Source organism: Mustela nivalis (assembly GCF_964662115.1).
Source record: "Mustela nivalis genome assembly, chromosome: 11".
Taxonomy (NCBI): domain Eukaryota; kingdom Metazoa; phylum Chordata; class Mammalia; order Carnivora; family Mustelidae; genus Mustela; species Mustela nivalis.
In genome coordinates, this window is record NC_139030.1 from 4,883,171 (window position 1) to 4,908,108 (window position 24,938).

Genomic DNA, 24,938 nt, shown 5'->3' on the forward strand with positions numbered 1-24,938 from the left:
CGGTGTGAAAGGGAAGCTCCCTGGAGAACATCCGCCGCAGGGACCCGGAGGCACCGGCTGTTAGGTGCTGTCGTAGCCATGGGCAAAAGAGACCGGGGGGATCGCGGTGAGACGTGGCGCGGGCGCCCGGGCCTGCTTGCGTTCGCTGTCCACATGGTCTTGGGTCGTAGCTGCCCTGGGCTTCGCAGCGGCTGCCGACCCCCCAGTGTCTCGTGGACTGTACATGCGGTCGGGACAGACCGCTGGGGCTGGGGAGATCCTTGACCTTTGGGCGCCTTGTGTCGTGGGCCGGGTGGGAGGCGTTTGAGGGAGAGGACGCCAGCAGCACGCAGGTGGCTCTTGGGTAGGAGTGTGTGGCGTTTGTGAAATATGGCAGCTACCAGGCTTCCTCGAAATGCCTCTAGGCAGTGCGGAGAGATCCCTCGCTTCCTCCTGCTGGGCTCACTTCTGTGTCCGTACCTGCAGATAAGAAGAAATCCAAGAAGCGGCACTACGAGGATGAGGAAGAAGATGAAGACGACGTCCCTGGGAACGACTCTCAGGAAGCGGTCCCCTCGGCGGCCGGGAAGCAGGTGGATGAGTCCGGCACCAAAGTGGATGAATATGGAGCCAAGGACTACAGACTGCAGATGCCGCTGAAGGACGACCACACCTCGAGGCCTCTCTGGGTGGTAAGCATACCCTCAGCTAGGGCAGGACCGAGAGTTTGTAAACCCAAAATAGAAATGCAGAGTACTACTCTCCAGAGCTGGCTGGGAGAGAGCTTTCATACGTATTGTTGGAGTACATAGGAATGCGCAGGTGTGGCACACATGTGCTGGCTAGACTTGGGCTCCCTTCATCTCCAGCCCTCCTCTGACTCACCTTCCCTCTATCTCTACCGCATGCGTCGAAATACTTTTTTATTACCAAATAAATGCCATGTACTGTGTAATATGTTAGTTCCCCATTTAAAAAAATTAATGGAAATTATATACATGCTAGGCAGCTCTTTTGCTTAACTTGAAGTAATTAATACTCTACATTCATTTAGAACCTGGCCAAAAGTTACCTTGAGGATAGCCAATGAGGTGGGCTTTCCCTGTGAAGAACACTGGGAAGCAGCTACTGACTTTGGAAACCTGTTCTAGTCTCTTCATTCCTTGTATCTGATTAAAGTAGGTCTTTACAAAAACATCCCGAGAGTTAAAGATCACTTTGTGGGCAGCTTCTCTTTTCCGGATAATGATCTGGGAAGGAGTCTGATACTCTCTGCAACTCATTAATTTCTTTGTCTGTTGTGTCCATTTGGTATTTCTTAGGCTCCTGATGGCCACATCTTCTTAGAAGCCTTCTCTCCAGTTTACAGATATGCTCAAGACTTCCTGGTGGCCATTGCAGAGCCAGTGTGCCGACCAACCCACGTGCATGAGTACAAATTAACTGCCTACTCCCTGTATGCAGCTGTCAGTGTTGGGTTACAAACTAGTGACATCACCGAGTACCTCAGGAAGCTCAGCAAGACGGGAGTCCCTGATGGAATTATTCAATTTATTAAGGCAAGTGGAGGCTAAGGCTGGCTCTTTTGCCTTCCTTGCTAATGTAATAATAGTGGGGACAGATGCTACACATTGTGAGCCTGTGGCAGTCATGAAAATGCCATTCAGATCTCATGTGGGGAGCACGCATAACTGATTACCCCAGCTTCTACTCTTCTGGATCCAGTGTGGTGGTCATGCTGAGGCCACACTCTCCATGAACTTTTCTGATACAATGGGTACTAATACACTGGGGATACTAATTCAGCCCTTTTGGCCAGGGTTATTTGGGAATGAAGCCTAAAGTGAATGGTGTTTTCGGCTGAAAACTTCAAAACTCCTTCAAAACTCATATGCTGAAGTCGTAACTCCTAATGTGGATTATATTTGGAATAAGAAAGTAATTAAGGTTGCATGAGGTCACAGAAGTGGGGCCCTGATCCAATAGGATTAGCATCCTTTTAAGAAGAGTCAACCAGAAAGTTTATGTGCTCTCTTTCTCTTTGTATGTGCACAAGGAAAAGGTCAAACAAGCACATACCTGAAAAGGTAGCCAGGAAGCCTTAACTAGAAACTAATCACTGGCAACTTGATTGTCGACTTCTGGAAATGTTTCTTTTGGTATATCACCCAGTCTGTAGTGTTCTGTAATGCAGCTGAGTAGACTAGTTATAACTGGTAAACTTTCTAGGGCTGAATACTGCATGGGACCAGTGGTCAACAAATTCTGTTTGGGAACATCAAAAAGAACTTCCAAGTGTTGAAGTGGCTAGGGTTCCATATGAAGAGCAGTTGAACATGCTTGGGTTTGTCCTAAGAGATAGATGAATGCCATTCAGTAGAGATGGACAGTGACGTTTGTTGTCCTTGGCTGTTCTAAAGGGAGTTGGATTTAGACCCCCAAATCTGGAGTGGCAGGTGAGTGCCACAGGCATCCAGTACAGTAAAGCATCCAATCTCAGAGAAGCCGACAGGGGCTCTGGTGAGAGTTTTCTCTTCTCCTAATGTGGAAAGGTGTGTAGGGAGAAGGGCCTGCACCTTGCTGGAATGAACCCTGTATCAGCGCACTGTCTCTGCTCAGTCTTGGTTGGGAGCTGCCTGCAGGAATGTAGGTGTTGGTACAACACAGTGGTAGATCCAGAAGGGCAGCAACAGGGGCAGGTCACAGCCCGAGTGTCAAATTTCCATGGCCACCACACAACCTCTCCTGCGTTCCATTCTGAAGATTGTTGGGAACCTGGAAGATTTTAGCTATATTCTCTTCCATCAAAAAGCTTACATTCTAGTTGGGGAAATAGGAACATTGGTGAGGAGGTTGGGAGGCTTTGCATTTAATTCATGCAGCCATTACTGAACCCTCACTCTGCCAGCTTTGTGCTGGCTGCTGTAATAATGCTGGTGTGGCTGGATGAACTGTTGGGTTAGGGTGGGGCCTGTAGGAATGGAGAAGAAAGGGGAAAAGAAAATAAAAGAAAGATTTTGTATAGCATTTTATCAATCAAGGGATGTGTAACAGAAAGAGCTAGGCAAGAGCAAGGTTTTACTCTCAAAAGTAGAGGTTAATAAGAAAATGCTCAGTTTAGGTAGGACTAACATCTTTAGTATTGCACATTGGGCTTTCCTAAAGTAAAATGAATTCTTCGCTTGGTAAAGTAGTAAGACATGCCCATTAGTGAATGTGTCCTGAATGAGTTTTGTGTTGTTAATTGTGCCTGTTTGATGTCACTCCTTGCAGTTGTGTACTGTCAGCTATGGAAAAGTCAAGCTGGTCCTGAAGCACAACAGGTAAAGGATTCTGTGAGAGGCCCACCCGTGGCACATTCACTTTGCTCATAGAAGGGGGCAAGGAGCACATGTCTGTGAACCGTCTGTCTTCACTAGCACCTACTCTCATGAGCAAGGGGATAAAAGGAATAAGCAAAGTGAAGTGACTATTTACTGGCTACTGTGTTCCCCCTAGCAGTGGAGCTGGAACTCAGACCCCTCCTTATTTGACTTTAAAGCAGGGTTTTGCTTCTTATTTGCTATATCTTGGCCAGTAGCTCATAGCTCAGATTTGGCCAAGGCTGTGGGAGAGTAAGAGCAGAGAAAGGCACACAGCCACTATTTCCAGACCATCTGATCAAATAAGCAACAGAACGTTCTGGAAATGGTGTACTGGTCACTAGTCACCTCCTTTATCGCTTCTTGCAGGTATTTTGTTGAAAGTTCCCACCCTGATGTCATCCAGCATCTTCTCCAGGATCCAGTGATCCGGGAATGCCGTCTACGGAACTCTGAGGGGGAGGCTACAGAGCTCATCACAGAGACCTTCACCAGCAAGTCTGCCGTATGTGGCCTCCTGGGTCACCCTCTGGGGTGGGAGCATTTGGGATATCAGCTCTCTCAAGGATGGTTAGTGTAGCATTTGCAACCTTGGGACCCTATAGTCTTCTTACAGCTACGGTTCCCCTTGCAACTTTGGCTCTTGCCTGGTAGCAGGAGGGCTTATTGTCATACAGAGGTTTGGATCCTGCCTTGCTCTTAGAGACGAGATCGGATGCGTTCAGGGTGGTATGGCCGTAGACCCGCCTTGCTCTTACAGATTGCCAAGACTGCTGAAGGCAGTGGTGGGCCTTCCACTTCCCGGTTGACAGATCCACAGAGTAAATCTGACATCCCCACGGACCTGTTTGATTTTTATGAACAAATGGACAAGGATGAGGAAGAAGAAGAAGAGACCCAGACAGTGTCTTTTGAAGTTAAGCAGGTTAGTGAATGTATCCCTGCCTAAGCTGACCCAGCCCTGCATGGTCTCTGCAGTGTGTAGGAGACCAGGTCCCCATCTCTTCCTGTATTGCTTTCTCCTTTTTGACATCTGTGGGTTGTAGCCTCCTAATTGACTTAGTCCTGAGTGTCCTTTCCTCAGGCTGGTGTGGCAGTCCTAGAGAGATGTAGGAAAAGGCCCCTTGGATTATGTACAGTTTATCAGCTTGGTTTGGATTTAAGATTATAAAACCTCTTTCATGCTCACTCCCCAGGAAATGATTGAGGAACTCCAGAAACGTTGCATCCATCTGGAGTACCCTTTGTTGGCAGAATATGACTTCCGGAATGATTCTGTTAACCCTGACATCAACATTGACCTGAAACCCACAGCTGTCCTTAGACCTTATCAGGAGAAGAGCCTGCGGAAGATGTTTGGGAATGGACGTGCCCGTTCTGGGGTCATTGTGCTTCCTTGTGGTGAGTGGCACCTGCGTGAAGAAGGAGGTCAGGCTCTTCTGTCTTGGTCTGCCAGCTTCCCTTCACTCTCCTGTGTGTGCCTTTCTCTAAATCACACCTGGACAGGGAGCAGTGAAGGTCAGATGGCTCCCTGATTCATTACTTAACAAAAGTTTGAGTGCCTGTGGTCTGCAGAGTGCTGACCTCAGTGGTGAAGATATATTGGTGGATAGAATAGCACTTCTGATCTCATGGAGCTTGTTTTGGTGGTAGAGAGAGACGGAGGATAAACAAATCAATTTAGCCAAGTGTCAGACCTTGGGCACTGGAGAAGAGGGAAGGATCAGCAGTTAGTGAGGTGGAGAAGGTGCTGTTTTAAACACTGGGGCTAGGGCCTTGTTCCTTGTAATCCGTCTCGTGAGTCGTGTGTATATAGAGACCTCCTAGCACAGAAACTTTGCTTGCCTGTTCCTGGATGGCTTATTACAGTGGACATGTCTAAGAAGGGGCAGTACAGTCCCCTTGTTACCTGTCTGATACCATTTGTCCTAAGTCATGTCAGGTCCTGACCAGTGTTCTTGGCCAGAGGTCACAACAGATTCACCTGGGGGCCCTTCTTCAGACTTAAGGAGGTTAGAATTTCCAGGGGAGAGGCCGGTGCATTTAGGTTCTTCTTTTTTTTTTTGTTGTTTAAATCAGCCTGGGAGATTTTGATGGACATACCTGGTAAGAAAAGAATTTCTGTTTAAAGGAAGAGCTTGATTTTTATCTTGATCTTCAAATGGTGGGTGATAGTAAACTTGGAAGCCCTGGAATTTCACTTCTGTCTGTGTCAGTAATGTCCGCCTTTCCTGTATTCCTGAGCTTTCAGCCCAGCATGCCCTCTGGTCGCAGCTGCCTTTTACAGAGCCCTCAAATGTGTAGTCTGTGTGCCCCAGCAGTGCCACCTCCCCATGGCTTGGGCACATTATCCTCAGCTTTCCTTTTCTCACGTTCAAAATGGCAACAATAAGAGTGTCACTCACCTCTGGTTTGTTTTGAGATTTCAACATTTGAACTGAATTCATGGAAAATGTTAGAGTAGGGCCTAGGGCTTGTCTCTTTTAATTCTCATGTTCGGCATGAGCTGGGCATATCTCCTTTTTATAAGAAAGAAAACAGGTTTGGGGCGCCTGGGTGGCTCAGTGGGTTGAAGCCTCTGCCTTCGGCTCAGGTCGTGATTCCAGGGTCCTGGGATCAAGCCCCGCATCGGGCTCTCTGCTCAGCAGGGAGCCCGCTTCCTCCTCTCTCTCTGCCTGCTTCTCTGCCTGCTTGTGATCTCTGTCTGTCAAATAAATAAACAAAATCTTTAAAAAAAAAAAAAAGAAAGAAAGAAAGAAAGAAAACAGGCTCTGGAGCAGTAAGTTCCCCAGAATATCAGCTGTGAGGATTATTACAGGTAATTCGCCCAGATTCATGTGTTGATGGGTCATTCTGTCTGTCTGTATCCATTGCTACCTGGCCTTTGGTTTCTCATAGGTGCTGGGAAGTCCCTGGTTGGCGTGACAGCTGCATGCACTGTGAGAAAGCGCTGTCTGGTGCTGGGCAACTCCGCTGTGTCTGTGGAGCAGTGGAAAGCCCAATTCAAGATGTGGTCCACCATTGACGACAGCCAGATCTGCCGCTTCACCTCCGACGCCAAGGACAAGCCCATAGGCTGCTCCATTGCCATTAGCACCTACTCCATGCTGGGCCATACCACCAAAAGGTCCTGGGAGGCTGAGCGAGTCATGGAGTGGCTCAAAACTCAGGAATGGGGCCTCATGATCCTGGATGAAGTCCATACCATACCAGGTAAGGAGACTGAGAGCTGAGCTGCCTGCTCATTGCAGGGACAGAAATTGATTTCCACTTGTTGGGTTGAGGGAAGGACTGCTGTGTAGTATAACTGTCTTGCTAGAAAGCTTTGCTGCTTCGAGTTTTAAAATAAATCATAAGCTTATGGGGATGGGCGTGAGGGTGGGAGGTGGATGGGTGTATCCCTTCATGGCTTCCTCAGTCATGGGCCCGGAGCAATCATTCAGAAAATGGTATTTCCCTCTTTCCTCCGTCTTACTGTTGCAGCTCAGTTTACCCTAAACCCACTGGTTTGTGGTGCCATGAAAACTGCACCAGGAGCACTGAAGTCCTGGCTGTAATGGTGTTCGTTTTATTTGAAGCCTGAAGTATTGATTCTTAATATATTATAGAAGCTTTACTTCTCCAAGTGTTGCAGGCAATCTTTTTTTTTTTTTAAAGAATAGCTATATTGATACTGATCCACTGATAAAATCCACCCTTTATAAGCATACAATTCGATTCTTAGTTAATTTGTGGACTTGTGCAGCTGTCACCGTGATCTAGATTTAGAACCTCTGTCTCATACTCAGTTTGGTCAGTGCTTTCACCCCCAGCCCCAAGGACCATTGAGGTGCTTCCTGTCTCTGTGGATTTGCCTTTTCTGGAAATACCCTATTAATAGAATCATATAGTACGTATTTTCTTATGTGTACCTGGTCTTACTTGGCATGATGATTTCTCCCTATTACATGTATTGATAGTGTCTTCCCTTTTATTGCTGAGTAGTAATCAAGACAAATAATTTTTGATGAAACAAGTGAAGGGGGAAAGCCCTGATAAGTTAAGAAGTATAAATTAGAGATTTCTCTTAATAAATGAAATCAGAGGCATTTTCACATAGAATATTCAAAATATGGCCAAAGTGGCCCTAGCATCCATTCTTTTCAGTGCAGTGAGAGCCTCTCCGGTGCTCTTGGATGTCTGAACATAACTAGAGGTGTTCACAGCAAGCCGGGTAGGGATCAGAGGTCTTTTGGGTTGAAGGAACAGGGCATTAGTCCTGAGGTGGGAGAGTACTTGGCATGGTCCAACCCATGGTCCACCATGGCAAGGTGACCATGTGGTGGGAGGGATATAGACAAGAAGAGTCCAAGCTAAGGTTAGAGAGAGGCAGACAGGATGGTGTGAGGGCCAAATGCCATAGGACCACATAGGTCACTCTAGGGTCTTTGGCTTGTACTATGGTGGGAAGCCATTTGAGGGATTTGAGCAGAGGATGACATGATCTCATTTATGTCTATAAAAATACTGTCCTGGCTGCTCTACTGAAAATAGACTTAAAGAGGCATGGTCTAGTAGAAGCAGCTAGATGGATCCCCACAAGAGTAAGAATAAAGGTAATCTACTTCTGGATGTGTTGTGAGGGTGAAGCTGACAGGCTGGATGTGGGATCTGAGAGAAAGAGAAATCAAGGACAATAGTAAGGTTTTGGGCTTGAGTAATTGGAAGGAAGGAGTGGCCATTAATTGAGATGTTGAAAGCCATAGAAGGAACAGGTTTGAAGAGTGCTGAGTGGGAGTTAGGCTTTAGACATAATCATTTGATTGCCAGTTAGATATTCTGACAGCAGCAAAGATGTTAGAAAATGGACAAGGGAGAAGAATAGACATTTCACTAGACAGAGTGAACAGATGCCAGGAAGCATTGGAAGAGATGTTCCACATCATTAGCCCTGAGGGAAATGCAGATTAATACCATGAGATGAGATGCCACTTCACACACATAACAGTGGCTACAGTGGAAAAATACTGACAATAATGAATATCGATGAGAGACCAGAGCAGCTGGCATGTATCACCAGAGGAATCTCAGAATGTAGTCACTGGGAAAGTTGGGCAGTTTCTTAGAAAATTGGCATATGACTCAGCAGGCCCACCCCTGGGCATACATCCTAGAGAGTGAAAGCTTAGGTTCACACAAAAACCTGCTCCTGAATGTTTATAGTGGCTCTAGTCAGAGTCTCCAAAACCTGGAGTTTTGAAGAATGCCCAGCAGTGGGTGACCAGACAGACAAACGGGTCCATCCCTCCCTTGGAACGCTACCTCAGCCATGAAACAGGACACATGGTTGCTGCGTGCAACAGCTTAGATAAATCTCCAGAGGTATATGCTGAGTGAAATCAACCCATCTCAGGAGGTTATATAGTGTATGGTGCCTTTAGAAAGCCTAAAGGATAGTGATGGAGAGCAGATCAGTGGGTGCCAGGGGTTGAGGAGGGTGTGACAGTAAAGGGAGAGCACAAGGGAATGTTGGGGTAATGTGTTGGCCCATATCCTGATTATAGTGGTGGTCACACAAATCCGTATGTGTGTTAAAATTTATAGAACCAATCCTACCCACCCACTTACCAGTTTTACTGTGTGCTAATTAAAAAACTAAAAAAGTTTGAGAACAGGGGACATTGGGTCTGATTGGATTGGAATTTGGTGACCTAGAGAATCACATCCTACAGATGAATTTGAAATTGCCATGCAGCGGTTTAGCTGGAGGCTATGTTTGAAGTTTGGGAAAACTTGAAGCTTTCTGCTTGAGTGTGTATTTAGTTTATGTTTATGTTCCTCTTCAGCCTGTGTCTCAGGTCCCAGAGGGTGGCTATCAGGCTTGGGATTGATTGTCTGGTGATGAGGATACAGAAGTGTACCCCCACAAAATTTCACTCTTGCCGTGGGTGTCTATGTGTGTCTCTTTCTTCCCTGGTTCACTGGGTCAGTTTGTCTCTGGCTGGGTAGGAGAGTAAAACCAATAGCTGTAAAGAATTCTGACTTCAATCTTGTGAGCCCCTTGGCTTGGCCACACTCGCTGGACCAGAGAGCCGATGTTAAATAAGGGAATTCTAGTAAATCACAGTAAGTTTTGTGATTGTTAAACGTCTATCACATTGGATTAGGTAGAAAGATAAATCTTTGAGATCTATCTCAAAAGGTAGTTTGCTGGGATGCCTGGGTGGCTCAGTTGGTTAAGCAGCTGCCTTCGGCTCAGGTCATGATCCCAGCGTCCTGGGATCAAGTACCGCATCAGGCTCTTTGCTTAGCAGGGAGCCTGCTTCTCCCTCTGCCTCTACCTGCCACTCTGTCTGCCTGTGCTCACTCTCTCTGACAAATAAATAAATAAAATCTTTAAAAAAATAAAAAAGTTAGTTTGCTGTGTTGTTTTATACATCTTCCAAAAAGAGTCCTCTTGGGTCACTGTATTAATATGAAATTTACAACTGCAGGATTTACATATATTAAGTGCTTACTGCATGCAAGACACCGTGCCAATTTCATTATTTTAGCAAGTAATTATTAAGAACCCACTAAGTGTCAGGCACTGTGCTTGGACTGGAGATGAAGTGGGAGGGACAAAAATACTACACAAATAATGTTAAATAACAACTGTGACATAACATACAGTGAAATAAGTCATACCTACAAAGTGTGTATTGTGATTCTGTTTATACAAAGTTTGGGTGACTGAAGTTGGATCGTGGTTGCATTGAGGGAGAGTGCTGGTATTGACAGAAGGGGTCAGAGGAGAGACTTATCTTGACCTGGGTGATTTCACAGGCACGTACCTGTGTAAAGATTTGTCAAGCCATGCACTATATCATATGTGAGTTCTTCTTCCTGATAGCCATATGACTGTTAGAGAATGTGGTAGTGGGACATGACCTGTTTGCAGGGCAGATTCCACAGGAAAGCCTTCTTTCTGGCTGCAGAGTGTCCAGGCAGGGTCAAGACTCGTGCTTCCTTTGGGCTGATAGAATCTCTGGGCTGTCTGGTGCTGCCTCCCTGGCTCTAGCATTAGGTCGGTGTCTCCATTGCCTTGGCTGCCATGCCCTTATGACATGAGAAACCTGGTCTGGGGTCCTAGGCTACCCTTTTCTGGACAGCACAGTCCTCAGACATAACTGCGTTTCTGGTCTTCATCTTCCAAGTGTATGTGCAAACCATGTTAGGCTTGGAAGACCTGGTACTTGGGGGTTAGGCAATCGTCTGCTGTTTTGCTATTAGGACATTTTTGGCTTGTGTTCTGGTGCAGTCTGAACCCTCTTTCCTCAAATAGTTAACATCTGTTTCTGTGGTATCACTAACCTCACCTTTAATTGCATTAGAAGATAAAAATGACTCAGGTATTTTAACCTTCTTTCAGAGTATTAGAATTTCAATTAATTAATTAATTAATTTTTGATAGTTGTCAATCTTTCTTCTATTTTATTCAGCATGAATAAACAATTCCCTCCTAGATTATATAATGTGGAAGGATTTGGGGGAGTTTGGAGAAGAGTCACAGACAAAACACACAAAAAGGGTGGGAACAATGGGTAGAGTAAATAGTCAAGCAGGCTTTCCTTCCTTTGTAACCACACTAGAGGGAGACGCAGAATGGTTTCCTTGGGTGACAAACTCATTTCCCAAATACGAACTTACTGTGCTATATTGATAATGATTTTGAATCACTGGCTCTAGTTTTTCTGATTCTTGCCTTAAATAAGAGGAAATATCTAGCTAGTAATGACTACCCCATTTATAAGGATTTTTAAAAGATGAGCTCATGGAAACCCACGGTCGGGTTTTTTGAAATTAATGCCTCATACCCACTTTTGTGTGAAGAATTATAACATTCCAAAGAGAGAAAGACAGGATTGCTGGTTGAGATTAATCTAATTGGAAAAGTACGAAGGGGGTTTCCAAGGCAGGTCAGGGTGCCTGGGGTTTCATGTCTCCCTGTTTTCTCCTTGGTCTCTGGGAAGGTGGTGGGAAGCCAAGCAGATCCAGCTCCTATCATTCCTCTGATCCCCCATTTCCCCAGCCATCTTCCTGTAATCTGGGTATAAGTTTTAGGATGAGCAAATTCCTTGCATCCTTTAGATCTCAGTGGTGTTTTGAGTGTTGTAGGTCATGTTTCAAATTGCCATTTGTGCTCCTGCTGGTAGCTTAACTGCTTCAAGGAAGGATCCTGGGGTTCCCTAACTTGGAGCTTCCCTAAAGCTATTTCTCCCTTATGTTCTCTTTTTCTTCCTTCTTTTGAACAGGTCTGAAAGTGATGATTAAGCGTTCTTGACTAGTCAGTCTTGTCTAGAGCCAGATTCCTGTGATTCAGAAATCTGGGGGTTAGCCCTCGTAGTGTCCCAAGCCAGTGTGAAGTTGCAAGGCTGGGTATGGTCCTTGAGCATTTAAAAAAATGACAGTGTGAATGCACGGATTGTCTTCCTAGCCAAGATGTTCCGACGGGTGCTCACCATCGTACAGGCCCACTGCAAGCTGGGTTTGACCGCAACCCTTGTCCGGGAAGATGACAAAATCGTCGATTTAAATTTTCTGATTGGGCCCAAACTCTATGAAGCCAACTGGATGGAGCTGCAGAACAACGGCTACATCGCCAAAGTCCAGTGCGCTGAGGTAGCTGGCTCCTTCCCAGGACTGTCTCCAAGGGAGGGACTCCCCCAGGGTTCAGGGAAAAGGGATCAGGTCCTCTCCCCATGGGCAGATACACAGGTCAGGACTTGTGGAAAAGTGCTGCCACTTCATCCTCTTGCCTTATCCCCACTGTGTGGTGGGCAGTGTTCTTCCCACTCTGCAGACTCGGGAAGCAGAATCACATTCCAGGGGCACACAATCAGTAAGTGCTCAAGTCGGGGTGGTAATTCAGACTGGTTTGACTCCAGACTCCATGGTCCTCCTCTTGGAGTGAGCACCTCAGACTGTTCCCACCCATCCCCCCTTGAGGGATTTTTAGCACCTCAGACTGTTCCCACCCATCCCCCCTTGAGGGATTTTTGGGTGGTGCTATATGGGCAACTGTCCAGACCCACCCTAGTGTCTAAGCCTCTTGGTTTTGATGCCCCTAGAAGGCACCTGTGACTTAGATCATTTATTTCTGAACACACTGGGAAATTCACTGTCCCAATCTTATTCTGTAGTGAATACCTGCACAGGTGAAATGCCTGAAGTAAATGTTCAGAGGTAAGTCTTCTCACAGGAACAACAGCACTCTGAAGTGACTGTCACTCAACTGGCTAGGGTAGGGTGGCCTCTGTCCTGAAAGGGCAGAAGGGGTCCCCTTAGGTAGTGGTGAGTGTGAAGAACCTGTGCAGGTGGACTTGCTCTGCTGAAAACTTCCCTACCCTGTAGTTTCATCTTCATAATCGGCACCCATTTTATGACGCAGAGCATTGCTGATATGTGTGAGCCCCCCTGTTCCTCTCCAGTTGCTTCTCTCCTCCCCCTGCTTGTGGAACTTGGGTTTGTCACTCTTTCGCTTCCCTTTATTATTTTATTTCCTGTGTAAATTTCTCTCATCTTTTTGTATAGCTTTGCCTTAAAAATAAGTCTTTAGGGATGCTTGGGTGGCTCAATTAGTTAAGTGTCTGCCTTTAGCTCATGTCACTTGAGATGGAGCCCTGCTAGGTTGACTCAATAGACAGAGTTGGGCAGTATGAGTGCGTTTCTCCATAGCAGTGCTGTGCATAGACTTGTGTGTGAAGGGGTGGTCTACACAGGAGGGATTACTTGGACCCCTAGTTAAGAACCTGATTTCTCTTGCTTGGAGCTGTTGTAAAAAAGTAATTCCCTGGATATCAATGCATTTAAAAATCTATGTGTTAAGAGATAAATGTGAGAGTGTCCTGGTTCACCATTAGGTATTTGATTTGTGTGTATATGTTTACATATATATAGATGGATGGATGGATGGATGAGAGAGGGAGGGAGGAAGGAAGGAAGTGGGGAGGGGCAGAGGGAAAGGGAGGGAGAGGGAATCTTAAGCAGGCTTCAAGCCCAGCTTAGAGCCTGATGTGAGGCTTGATCTCACAACCTGAGCCGAAATAAAGAGTCTAATGCTTAACCGACTAGAGCCACCCAGGTATCCTTTTTAAATTTATTTTAAAGCTAGTGCTGCTAAATGAATGGTCTTCAAAAGTTTCTAGTCATGTGATGTTTCAGCGTGGAAACTGACCCTTGGTTCTTACTGTGCCACAGGTTTGGTGCCCAATGTCTCCTGAATTTTACCGGGAGTATGTGGCAATCAAAACCAAGAAACGAATCTTGCTGTACACCATGAACCCCAACAAATTCAGAGCTTGCCAGTTTCTGATCAAGTTTCATGAAAGGAGGAATGACAAGATTATTGTCTTTGCTGACAATGTGTTTGCCCTGAAGGAATATGCCATTAGGCTGAACAAGTAAGAATTGAAAAGTTGGAGTTATTGCCAGGCAGCTTATTTTTCTCAAGCCAGAGAACAGAAGTGCTCTGTTTTTGTTGTTTGTTTGTTTCCTCTTCCTCTCTTGAAGCTCTCAGGAACTTCTTAGGATCTAAAGGTCTGGTTCTGTGGCCCCAGCCCTAGGAACCGGGTAAGACAGTCAGACTTAGTGGTCATACTCAGAGGTCAGAACATATAGAAAGGGAGCCCGGTCACCCTCAGCCCAGGGATTAGGGGCTAGATTTGTACTGCTTTGGTGGGACACCATCTTTGAGCTGGGCTCCAAAGGTGGGCAGAAGTTGGCATCTGGAGTGGCAGGACAAGTAAGCATCCTGGTAGAGCCGAGGTCAGACTGTATGGGCCAGGGGCCAGGAAAGCCAAGCTGACTCGGCCAGCATCCCAGCTATGGCCCTGCATCTAGAAAGAGCTTCTCAGGAATCACCAGCAGTGTCTTCACTGGCTACAGTCCCCCTGGATTCTGTGTTAGTACTACTTGTGTAGACATGAAACTTAGATCGAGGGATGCTGACTCAGGAGAAAGCATAAACAAAGAAAAAAGGAAAAAGTAAGGGAGGGAATCCTAAAGAGAATGATGACCAGAATGTTGGCTGAGGGTCTGTGGCCACTCATTTTTATGGGCCTCCTCTTGATATTCTTGAGGCTTCCTATCCCCTGATGTGCTTTCAGGATAATTGAGGGGGTGATTCTGTGGCCTTCCTAATACAGCTTCATTCTTCTCTAGACCCTATATCTATGGTCCTACATCCCAAGGAGAGAGGATGCAGATACTCCAGAATTTCAAGCACAACCCCAAAATCAACACCATCTTCATATCCAAGGTCTGTGTGGCATGCAGGGTGTCCCCCAGGCTAAGGGGACCCTGGGGGATTTCTAGACATTGAATTCATGTTTATTGAAGGGACATTACGGGTCAGTTTTCATTCCCATGTTTCTGTGTCTGGGGACAGAGGAATGCTTCCTGATGGGTAGGAGGAGCTGATGCAGGCCTCAATATACTGTGGATAATCTGTAAAGTCTCTTTGCTTGACTGAGATTTTTCCTGCTTCTTTTGGGGATATGGGGATTTAAAATTATATTTTATTTATCTAAGGGGGGAAACTTTCATTACCTATTCTGGCCAAAGTAGGCATTTAGATGAGGTTCTCTTTGTGGCTCCTAGTGTGTCCTGATGGTGGGTGATGAATATAAGCATGATAGAAACTCATGAAGGCCCAGCTTGGTGATGCTCTTAGAAGCTGTGGCCCAACAGTGGAGAGTGGTCATTCAGATTAGAACAGAACCAAAGCTCAAAATAAATGAGATTTACTAATAAGGTGACCATGGCTGGGTCAGTAATGGCAAACTGTGATATGTCCTTGGGAATCTTGGTGGTAGGAACCCTCAAGTGGAACCTGTTACCTGGAGCCAGACCCATCCCTGTGTGGACAGTGACCCCTACCAGGTCATGTGTCCTGCACATGCCAGTGGCTTCATTGACCTCCAGCTGAGAGCGTGGATGTTTTTTTTTTCCCCCTAAAGATTTTATTTATTTATTTGACAGACAGAGATCACAGGTAGGCAGAGAGGCAGGCAAGTAGGCTCCCTGCTGAGCAGAGTGCCCGATGCGGGGTTCGATCCCAGGACCCTGAGATCATGACCTGAGTCGAAGACAGAGGCTTTAACCCACTGAGCCACCGAGGTGCCCCGGAGAGTATGAATGGCTTTGTGCAGACATATTTCTGTAGCAAAAAAGGAGAGGGGTCATTTATAGATAATGTTGATAGGGCCTTCTTATCTCTGGGCCCCAGGGGCCCATACTGGCAATGTTGCTGAGACAGCTCATGGGGTCTGTGGGTCTTGACAGCTTCTTTAGGAAAGCTCTCAGGAGAATTCACACTAGGTCCTAGAGGACCGCCTGCATCTGCAGGACTCTGGTACTGAGAGAAGAGGATGGTGATTATCTTTCTTAATTACTGGAAAGTTTAAATTCAGAGCCAGTTGATTTTTTTTTTTTTTATCTTTGTCCCAAATAAAAAACCTTCCCAGACTTACAGCTGTTTCATTTCTGTAGGTGGGTGACACATCGTTTGATCTGCCAGAAGCAAATGTTCTCATTCAGATCTCATCTCATGGTGGCTCCCGGCGGCAAGAGGCCCAGAGGTTGGGGCGAGTGCTCCGAGCCAAAAAAGGTAAAGGTGGTCCTACCTCTTCTGCTCCAGGAAGTCTTTCCTTTTGAACCACTTTGGTTAGGAAGAGGGTAGGTCTAAGCTGCCTATGTGTTCATGGTGGCAAGGTTGTGCCCCTGGGCCTAGTAGATTCTGCAGGGAGGGATCCCAGAGTAAGGACCAAGATCTGCTTGGTTCTTATTATTTCTTGTGCCTTGGGGTTGCTATGTGGATATTTTCCCTGGCAGCTGCTTGGTTCACATGGATATCCTCTCAGCTGGATGCTTGCTTTGGTAGATAGTAAGAGGAGCCAGGAGCAAAGTGTGTAATGGTGTAGACATAGAGGGAGAAAGCAGAGCTGGGCCACCAGTGCGGTCTAGGAGCTGGAGCTGTACCCTGGACCTTGAGTCAGGAGTAAGGGTAAGGCTTGGGCACCCACGGATGGCTTCTTTACACACCACCTGGGAAGAGCCCCACCCTGGGCGGCAGCTTGCAGCAGGGCTGGTACATGTTCAGCACTTGAGGACTCTGGAGGTTGGAGTCTGTGCCTGATTATTGTGGTAGAAGGACCCAGACCCTAACAGTGGGCATGGCAGGCACTGAAGATGCTGCTTAGAGATGGCCACGGCTCTCCTTAGGCAGGCCCTGAGACAGGGACACAGGCCTTGTCCTCAGGCCTTGCTTTTCTTTTCTAGGAGACAGCTGGACTGCTAGGGTGTTAGTGGAAACAAGGTTAGTGGGTGTATGTTGGAATTGTACTGTATTAGAATATGTGTAAGAGGGGCTAACTGTATTTAATATGGAGGCAGGGCACGTTAGTAGAAAGAACATGCATGTGGGCACCAGGCCAACCTTGTAACCTTGGGCAGGTAGTTTGCCCCTCTGAGCCTTGCTTTTATATCCAGAGTGGGAGTGACATCCTGTCTTACCTGGCATTTGTGAGGAGTGAGCCTTATGTAACAGAATATAGGAAGCTGTTGGGTAAATTGCAGCTTTTATAAGCTGAAAGGAATATAATTCCTGACTTATGCCTTACTCACCACCTCCCAAAAAAGAAACAAATCTAACCTGAAAACCACTTTGAATTTGAGTAGAATTTTTTTTTTTTTAATACTCGTTGAGAAAAGGTATTTGGCTGCTTTCTTTGCATCTCTGAGCTCTTGTAAGACTAAGAAACAGTTGAATTCAGAGGCAGTACATAGATAAAGAACGTGCTGACAGTTGAACTGTGAAGCAAAAATCTGCAGATAGTCCAGAGGCATCAGCTTTTATAGGGTACAGTATTCTCTGTCCTAATTTCTGTGATAATTCTGTCCTAGGTTTTCTCTTTGAGCTGTTTTTTTTTTCTTAATAACTTTATCGAGATAGAGTTCACATACCATACAATTGATCCATTGGAAGGGTATAATTCAGTGGTTTTTTCCCTTCACTTTCCTTTTCTGTTCCCTTCCCTTTACTTACTTTCTTTCTTTCTTTACTTTCTTTACTTTCTTTCGAGCGTGTGTGTGCAGTCGGGTGCGGAGGCGCAGAGGGAGAGGGAGGAATTGTAAGGAGGCTCTACACCCAGTGTGGAGCCTGACTTGGGGCTCCATCTCAAGATGCCGACTGAGATCATGACCTGAGCCAAATTGAACCCTTAACCAACTGAGCCACCCAGGTGCCCCCAGTGGTTTTTAATATAATTGCAAAGTGTGTAACCATCACCATAGGTTGTGTTTAGAATATTCTCATCGCTGCAGAGAAGAAGCCCTTTCCCACTGCCAGTCACGCCTTTCTCCTTGTCTCCTAGCCCTAACTGCAGGCAATCATGACTCTGTTTTTACCTTGATAAACGTGCCCATTATAGACATGGCATACATGCAGAATCATGCAGTCCGGGTCCTTTGCGACTGACTTCTTTCACTACCGTGATGTTTTCAAAAGGGTCCTCTATAGTAGCATGTAGTTTTTAAGATTTTTTTTTATTTATATGAGAGAGAGAGAGTGCGCACACACAAATGGGGAGAGGGGTCAGAGGGAGAGGAAGATGCAGACTCTCCTTTGAGCAGGGAACCCAATCCTGGGACCCCAAGATTGACCTGAGCTGAAGGCAGCTGCTTAACTGGCTGAGCCACCCAGGTGCCCCAGTACTTCCCTCTTTTTATTGCTGAATAATCCTCCATTGAGCAGACATACCACACATCTTGTTTGTTTGTTCTTCTTTTGATGGACACTTGTGTTGTTTCTACTTTTCAGTTCTTAGGAATACTGCTGCTGTGAAATTCATATGCAAATTTTTGTGAATATATGTTTTTAGTTCTGTTGGGTATATATCCAGGAGTAGATTATTGGGTCAGCTGTGCTAGCTCTCTGTTTAACATTTTAATTATCTGCCAGACTATCTTCCAAAACAGCTGTACCATTTTACACTCTATCAGCAGTGTATGAGGAATCCAGTTTCTCTACATCCTTGAGAATTGGTGTAATTATCTCTTTTGTTTCGGGCCATCTGAGGGAGGGCTAGGGTGTACCTCACTGTGATTATGGTTTGCATTTCCCAAATGATGACTGATGATGTTGGGCACTTTCCATGGGCTTATTGGCCATTTGTAGATTTTCTTTGGAGAAATGTCTGTTCAGATCCTTTGCCCTTTTTATAATTAGGTCATTTGCTTTTTCATTGTTGATTTGTAATGTGATTTATATATAGTCCAAATACAAATCCCCTATCAGGTACATGCTTTGTAAATATCTTCTCCCATTCTGTGGGTTGTCTTTTTACTTTCATGGTGGTGTCCTTTAAGCACAAATGTTTTTAATTTTGATGAAGTGCCCAAACAAAGTCAGGGCTGTTTGCCCCTTGCCTGCAAAGCTTTCCCACTACATTACAGTTAGCCCTTGAATAACATGGGTTTGGACTGTGAGGGATTTTTTTGATAACTGTAGTGCAGTAAGTATATTTTCTTTTCTTTACAGTTTTCTTAATAATGTTTTCTCTAGCTTATTTTATACTAAAAATAGTATGTAACACATACAAGTCAATCAACTGTTTATGTTATTGGTAAGCAGGCCTGTCAGCAGTAGGCTCTGAGTAGTTAAGTTTTGGGGGAGTCAGAAGTTACATGTGGTGCCCCTAACTCTCATGTTGTTCAGAGGTTGGCTGTACTTACTTTCGAGCCCTGGACCCTCGGTTCCTGGCACTGTAACAGCTAATGTTGTCCTTTCTCCTTTCTTCTCTTAAGGGATGGTTGCTGAGGAGTACAATGCCTTCTTCTACTCATTGGTGTCCCAGGACACACAGGAAATGGCTTATTCAACCAAGAGGCAGAGGTTTTTGGTAGATCAGGGTTATAGCTTTAAGGTATGTATTCAATTGATCTCTGGTCAGAATAGAACTAAGGCTCTTTTTAGTACCCACGCCTCCAGGAGAAGTAGGAACTGCTATTGGCACCAGTGTGGGACAAAGCTCAGACACAGAACATTAGGGCATTGGAAGCCCTGCCTCAGGTTCCCTTTATCTCGGCATGAGTTGCCAGGGACTTTGAGGGAAAATATTGTTCAGGGTCCCTTCCTGCACCCAGCTTCCCACAGTGAATGGTCAAAGAGTGGCGCCTCGGAAGCAAGGGGCTTGGATTGTGTACTTGTTAACATTTAGAGTTGTCTTACAAAAAGAATGTTAGTTGTCAGTGGGAAAAGTGCTAGCCTCGCAGGACTAGGGATGCCATGGAGCTATGGCCATCACTGTGCCGCCATGAGCCCCTTGGGGTTACTTCCTGTACTGGCAATGGTTGTCAGCCAAAGCTTTAGGATATCCTGTTGTTCACAGACCTGATTTGTAGTATGAGGAAGGCTGCGATGGGGTTCCCCTCCAGGTACCTCGGAGAGCCCTTCCTTTAGTCAGCTGGTGAGCTAGGGCCTCAGTGGGCCTCACGCTGGAGCTGTCCGCATGCGACGAACTGGTGGTTATACAGCTTCGGAGATGCTGAAGCTTTGGCTGACCTCCATCAGCAGAGGTGTTTGCTCTCCTTCCTGTTTATGTCAGGACTTAGTGTCCCTAAAGATTTTTATTTGTGGGAGTGAATGGGGGTGCTGGAGGCAGGTAACTAAAGGACGCCCCTAGAACATGCAGGTTCCCAGGTTATTGGTTTACAAAAGACTACAGGCTGCCTTTTCAGATGCTTTTGATTATGTGTTTTTATATGTGTTGGTAAGTTCCCATTATTAGCCATAGACAAGAGGTCAGGGCTGACTAGCCCCTCTTTTCTTAGCCAGAAGCAGTGACAGTTTCAGACCTCTCCTGCTGAGCTGGAGAATAGGATATTTGGCCATATTTGAAAGGATTTGCATGATGCCTTTTTATGTACCTATAAAAAATATGCGATGGTGGCAGCATTCATATCTCCTTATCCCTTGAGAGTTAAGGATGACACAAGCACCAAATCCAGGAGTGTTCTGGGTTGTTTGAAAGGTGAGCTGGACAGAAAGGCACCTTGGGCATGTGATTGTCTGTGTTGTTTATGGCTGCCCTTGCCTTCCTTGCCTTCAACACTGCTTACCGAGAGCTGCCAGGTTAGAGTTCCTAGAATCAGTACCCTGCAGTTCCCAGAGGAGTGACTGGGCCAGGGTAGACATGGCAGGTATCTGTACTCCAGGTCTGTGGCAACTTGAAGGGCTCAGCCACATCCCTACTTCTGGGACTTTTCTTTTAATTAAAATGACGAGAAGAACTTAAGGGAGGAAAATAATTCCTCTACACCAATCAGTCCAGGCTTTCTTCAGGGATATGTAGGCAGTGTAGTAAGTAACCCCCAAGAAAGGTAAACCAAATCTCCACCATGCTGTTCTCTTGCTCTCTTAGAAAAAATTTTGTAAATCCACCTCAACAGGCTCCCATTTCTAAGTGTTCCCTCCCGCTGGAAGCCCTGGCTGCCAAGCCCAGGAGGCAGAAGACCCCTAACAGGCTGTGCCTGTCAGTCTTTGGTCCCTTCCTTTATCTGGTGCAAGATGGAAAACTGCCAGAAGGGACATTTTAGAGTTGCTGAGGCTCCTGTTGATCTGTTGTAAGTGATCATGTATCTGCTGTTTGAAGAGTAGTTTTCTCTGGAATTTCCTTCCCCTCTCCTGCCCTACAGTTAGTAGTTAAGCTCATTGTCTCAGATGGCTCCGAAGCTGGTCTCTGGAGTGCCAGGGAGGAGCTCTCCGTTGTTAGTCACCTGCTCAGCTGGGCCTAACAGAGGGAAAACAAAAGGGGACATGGGGCCTGTGGCTTTCGGCTCTACAGGTGATCACAAAGCTTGCTGGCATGGAGGACGAGGAGCTGGCATTTTCCACGAGAGAAGAGCAGCAGCAGCTCTTACAGAAAGTCCTGGCAGCCACTGACCTGGATGCTGAGGAAGAGGTGGTGGCAGGAGAATTTGGCTCCAGATCCAGCCAGGTGAGTGAATGGGTGAGGTTGCAGGTGTCAGTACTCCCAAAGGACAGGAGTCTTATGTACACGCATGTACTTAGTTGTGTGTGAGTGCACGTGCACCTGTGTGACCTTTGTAAAAACTTGGAAAACCCAGGAAGCTGCAGAGAAGAGAGTAACAGAAACAGCCCCCATTAGCGTTTTGGTGCAAATCCTTCCTTCCTTACATATTGTTTAACATGGTCAAGTCCACGGTGGCTGTAGCTGGCCTCCTGCTCCGTTCCCCTCACAGTCTGGTCTAAGTTTTGTTAATTCCTTGAGGTTGCAACCCAGAATATCGCAGGTGGCCCCAGGCTTACACCAGGGTGGCTGTGGGAGGAGGTGTTGCAGCCTGGGCCCGTCATCTGGGGCCTTGGGCAGGTCACTTCAGCTCTAGCTCCCAGTTATAGAGCTGAGCCTTCCAGCCTGTAAGGTGGGTCTGAGGATGAGCTCACATTGTAGTTTGTTTATCTTGAAACCTTTAGAGTTCTCTGAAGATAGTGAATTATCCATTTATTCTGCAAATACTTACTGAATGCCTACCATGTGCCAGGCCAATATAATGTGGTATAATTAATGAAAGTACCATTATGGCAGTTCTGATTAGCCCTTCCAAGAGAAAAGTACAGTTTAGTCAGTTCTTTGGAAACAAATTAAATTGATATTAGAGCCAAAAGGTGAGCAATGGTTGGGACAAAGAAAGAAAAGCAGCACTTCCCGGGGGACGTGCGTCCCCCGGGAAGTGCTGCTTTTCTTCCAGCCGGAGGCCATTCTCCCAAATGTGGGGGCTGGACCCCCCTCTGGGCACTTTCCGTGGATGGATGCTTCAGGGAAATTTCTTGCCTCTGTGTGCTAAAGCCATTCCTACCAACCAGTGAGTCACCTAATGTCAGGCTGTTGAAGGAATTAATCAGTGCCTGTCAGCATACTTGGCTTGTAATCTGGTACAAGTAGTGTGCCAGGCTCTGGGTCAGACCATTGCCTGTGTGATATCTGTTCACACCACTTATATCAAGATGGGTGAGGCTATCTCCATCTTACAGATGAGTTCACTGAGGCTCAGACATTCAGTGTTTGTCCAAAGTCATCCAGCAAGAGATAGAGCCAAGATTCATGCCCAGGGCTTTCTGGATTTCCACATGATTCAGAGCCTAATGGTAGAGCCTTAAGGTGTTGGGGGACTGATGCCCTTGTTGAAAAATTCTTTTTATAAATTGGCATTAAGAGAGGCAGAGTAGCATTGTGGTTAAGAATAGGGAATCTGAAGCCAGCTGCCTGGGTTCAAGTCGCATCTCTTAAAGAGCTGTGTGATCTTGGACAAGTTACTTCATCTCTTAGTGCCTCAGTTTCCTCATCTGTAAGATGGGGATTACAATAATTGTGAGGATTGGATGAATTAACACATGTAAATATGTATACAATGCCTGAGACACAATAGGGGTCAATAAATGTTCTTAAAAAATTAGTATTTATTAGACTTAAAAACATTACAGAACTTATTAGGATTATAAATGTGATAAAAGGAGTGTCTTTTCCCTTGGAAGCTAACCGTGGGCTGGGTTCCCCTGCAGGTATCTCGGCGCTTTGGCACCATGAGCTCCATGTCTGGGGCTGACGACACCGTGTACATGGAGTACCATTCGGCTCGGAGCAAGGCTTCCACGAAACACGTGCACCCGCTTTTCAAGCGCTTCAGGAAATGACATCCATAGGGTCACATGGATGAGGGCTGGGTCCTTGGTACCAACATCAGATAGGGATTTTCCACATCCTTATTCTTTGCTCTAGCATTGGCCATAGTGATCTAGAGGCAATGTTTGTTAACTGTGTTGAGGAAAATGGATCAAGACCTTGGTTCTGTCTTCATGGGTCATCCAGGGCTTAAAGAAAGTTGGGAAACTCTATTTTTGTTTTTTTTTCCCCCCCAGACCTCTTTTCAATCATGGGCAGTGGTCATTCCTGTATATAAGTATTTGTAATATTTAAGATGTATTTATCTTAATATTCTAAATAAATAGAAGTGGAGAATTTGACCACTCTTGCTTACAGGTGTTCTGCCTTGTCACAGGCCCTTTTTGTAGCAGGGATTGAGGTATAAGATGGGGCCCATCTCTGAGGAGCTCTACTGGGGAGACACACCCCAAGATAAAGAAGATTTGCTTCTTGGTGTTGAGGCATGGACAGGGCCAAGGCTCAGAGAGAGGGAAGAGCTAGAGCTGCCTATTCACTGTTTAGCCTCTGTGCCTTCCATGCTAGGCACCTCTGTGTGCAGGTCCTCTCGGTCACCTGAAAGCCATCCACGCCTAGGAAGCTACCGTGCACACAGGTCCTACAGTTGGGCTTCTCCAAGAGAGTGACCTCTTACTTCTTCCCCAGATTCATTTTTGATATTGTTGGGAGGCTGGGTTCCTTTTCGAATAGCAGTGTGATGTTCTTGGGTCTTTAATAGTTAGTTCCTTTATTCTGAGAAACATCTCTTTCTCTCTTGTTCTGCGCATGAAAGAAAAGAGGGAAAGAAAAGGCAGGAATGTTTCATAAAAGAGAGACACACAGGCATATATAGGTCACAAAGAATAACTTGTTATTTTGAGGAGGAGGCTTATCCTAATAGGCCATGGTACTTGCACCTGGGGAGTGTTGAAAGCCTGTGCTAAGTAAATAAGGCCTCTAAATTTGGAGTCCCTGCCCACCTTCCCACCACCCCCCTGGGGCTCCGCAGCAGCAGCAGCATTCTGTTTCCTGTCATCAGACACACCTCGACGGCTGTTCTGTGAAGCAGCTGCAGACCAGGCATGGGAAGACAGTACCTATTTGATCAGGAGTGCTTTGCAGCAAGAGCCACCTTACCCAAATTCTACTTCTCTGAGCTGACTTTTGGGACCAAACACTCATAGTCTGGCCAGCAGCTAGCTGCTCTTTGCAAACCCCAGAAATGGCCTGGAGCAGCCAGATCTGAGGTCTGCGCTCAGGCACGTATGCACTAAGGCCTGTAGGGCTGCTCATTACTCACCCTAATGGGCTGGTACCCAAATGTCTGAGACTTGATCACAACCAGTATTATTTCCAGATTCTTATCTCCTGTTACACCTTTCTGCTTGAGATACTCAATACCAAATACTTCTTGTATCTTCACATTTCTGCCCTTGGTTCTCACTGTTTTCTTGTTCTGTAATCTGTCTACTGATAATGTGGACTTTTACCCAAGCCCTGTGATCTAGAAAATGGACTGTAAAAGAAATCCTCCATTTTTTTTGTGTGTTCTGGAAAAGTGCTTACTATAGAGAGCAGCCTTCTCACATATGACTTGGACAAGACTTGAAGATGCCCCCTTTGTTTGCCTGTGACAAGGCCAGACACAGATCTTCCACGTTCCCATTTTTTGCCTCTGCTGTGCTATGTCCTTTATGGTGTTGGTTTTCTTCATTTTTTATATTTGCACCTATTAGTCTGAGTTCTGTCTGTACCTTAGAGCTGGTGTATAGTAGGTGCCTAGTGACTATTGAATTGGATTCTTAAAAGAGTTTATGGACTTAAGAAAAATTAAAAATCTTTAAACACTTCTTAAAAA

General features: G+C 45.9%; 1 protein-coding gene across 2 annotated transcripts; it reads left to right on the plus strand.

Moving 5' to 3' along the window:
* On the plus strand, nucleotides 1-24,938 carry ERCC3 (ERCC excision repair 3, TFIIH core complex helicase subunit). Of its 2 annotated transcripts, none has more exons than XR_014300646.1 (15): nucleotides 1-106; nucleotides 466-671; nucleotides 1,302-1,538; nucleotides 3,253-3,302; nucleotides 3,711-3,846; nucleotides 4,102-4,266; nucleotides 4,538-4,742; nucleotides 6,240-6,554; nucleotides 11,797-11,981; nucleotides 13,560-13,762; nucleotides 14,523-14,619; nucleotides 15,852-15,967; nucleotides 19,164-19,285; nucleotides 21,206-21,358; nucleotides 22,942-24,938. XR_014300646.1 is itself a non-coding variant. In XM_082691085.1 (15 exons), exons 1-15 carry the CDS (start codon nucleotides 79-81, stop codon nucleotides 23,071-23,073), a joined length of 2,349 nt encoding a protein of 782 aa, XP_082547211.1. In that variant the 5' UTR covers nucleotides 2-78; the 3' UTR covers nucleotides 23,074-24,938. The 2 variants fall into 2 exon arrangements, 1 of the variants encoding a protein (XP_082547211.1); XM_082691085.1 differs by having other exon boundaries at nucleotides 2-106; nucleotides 15,852-15,969; nucleotides 19,167-19,285.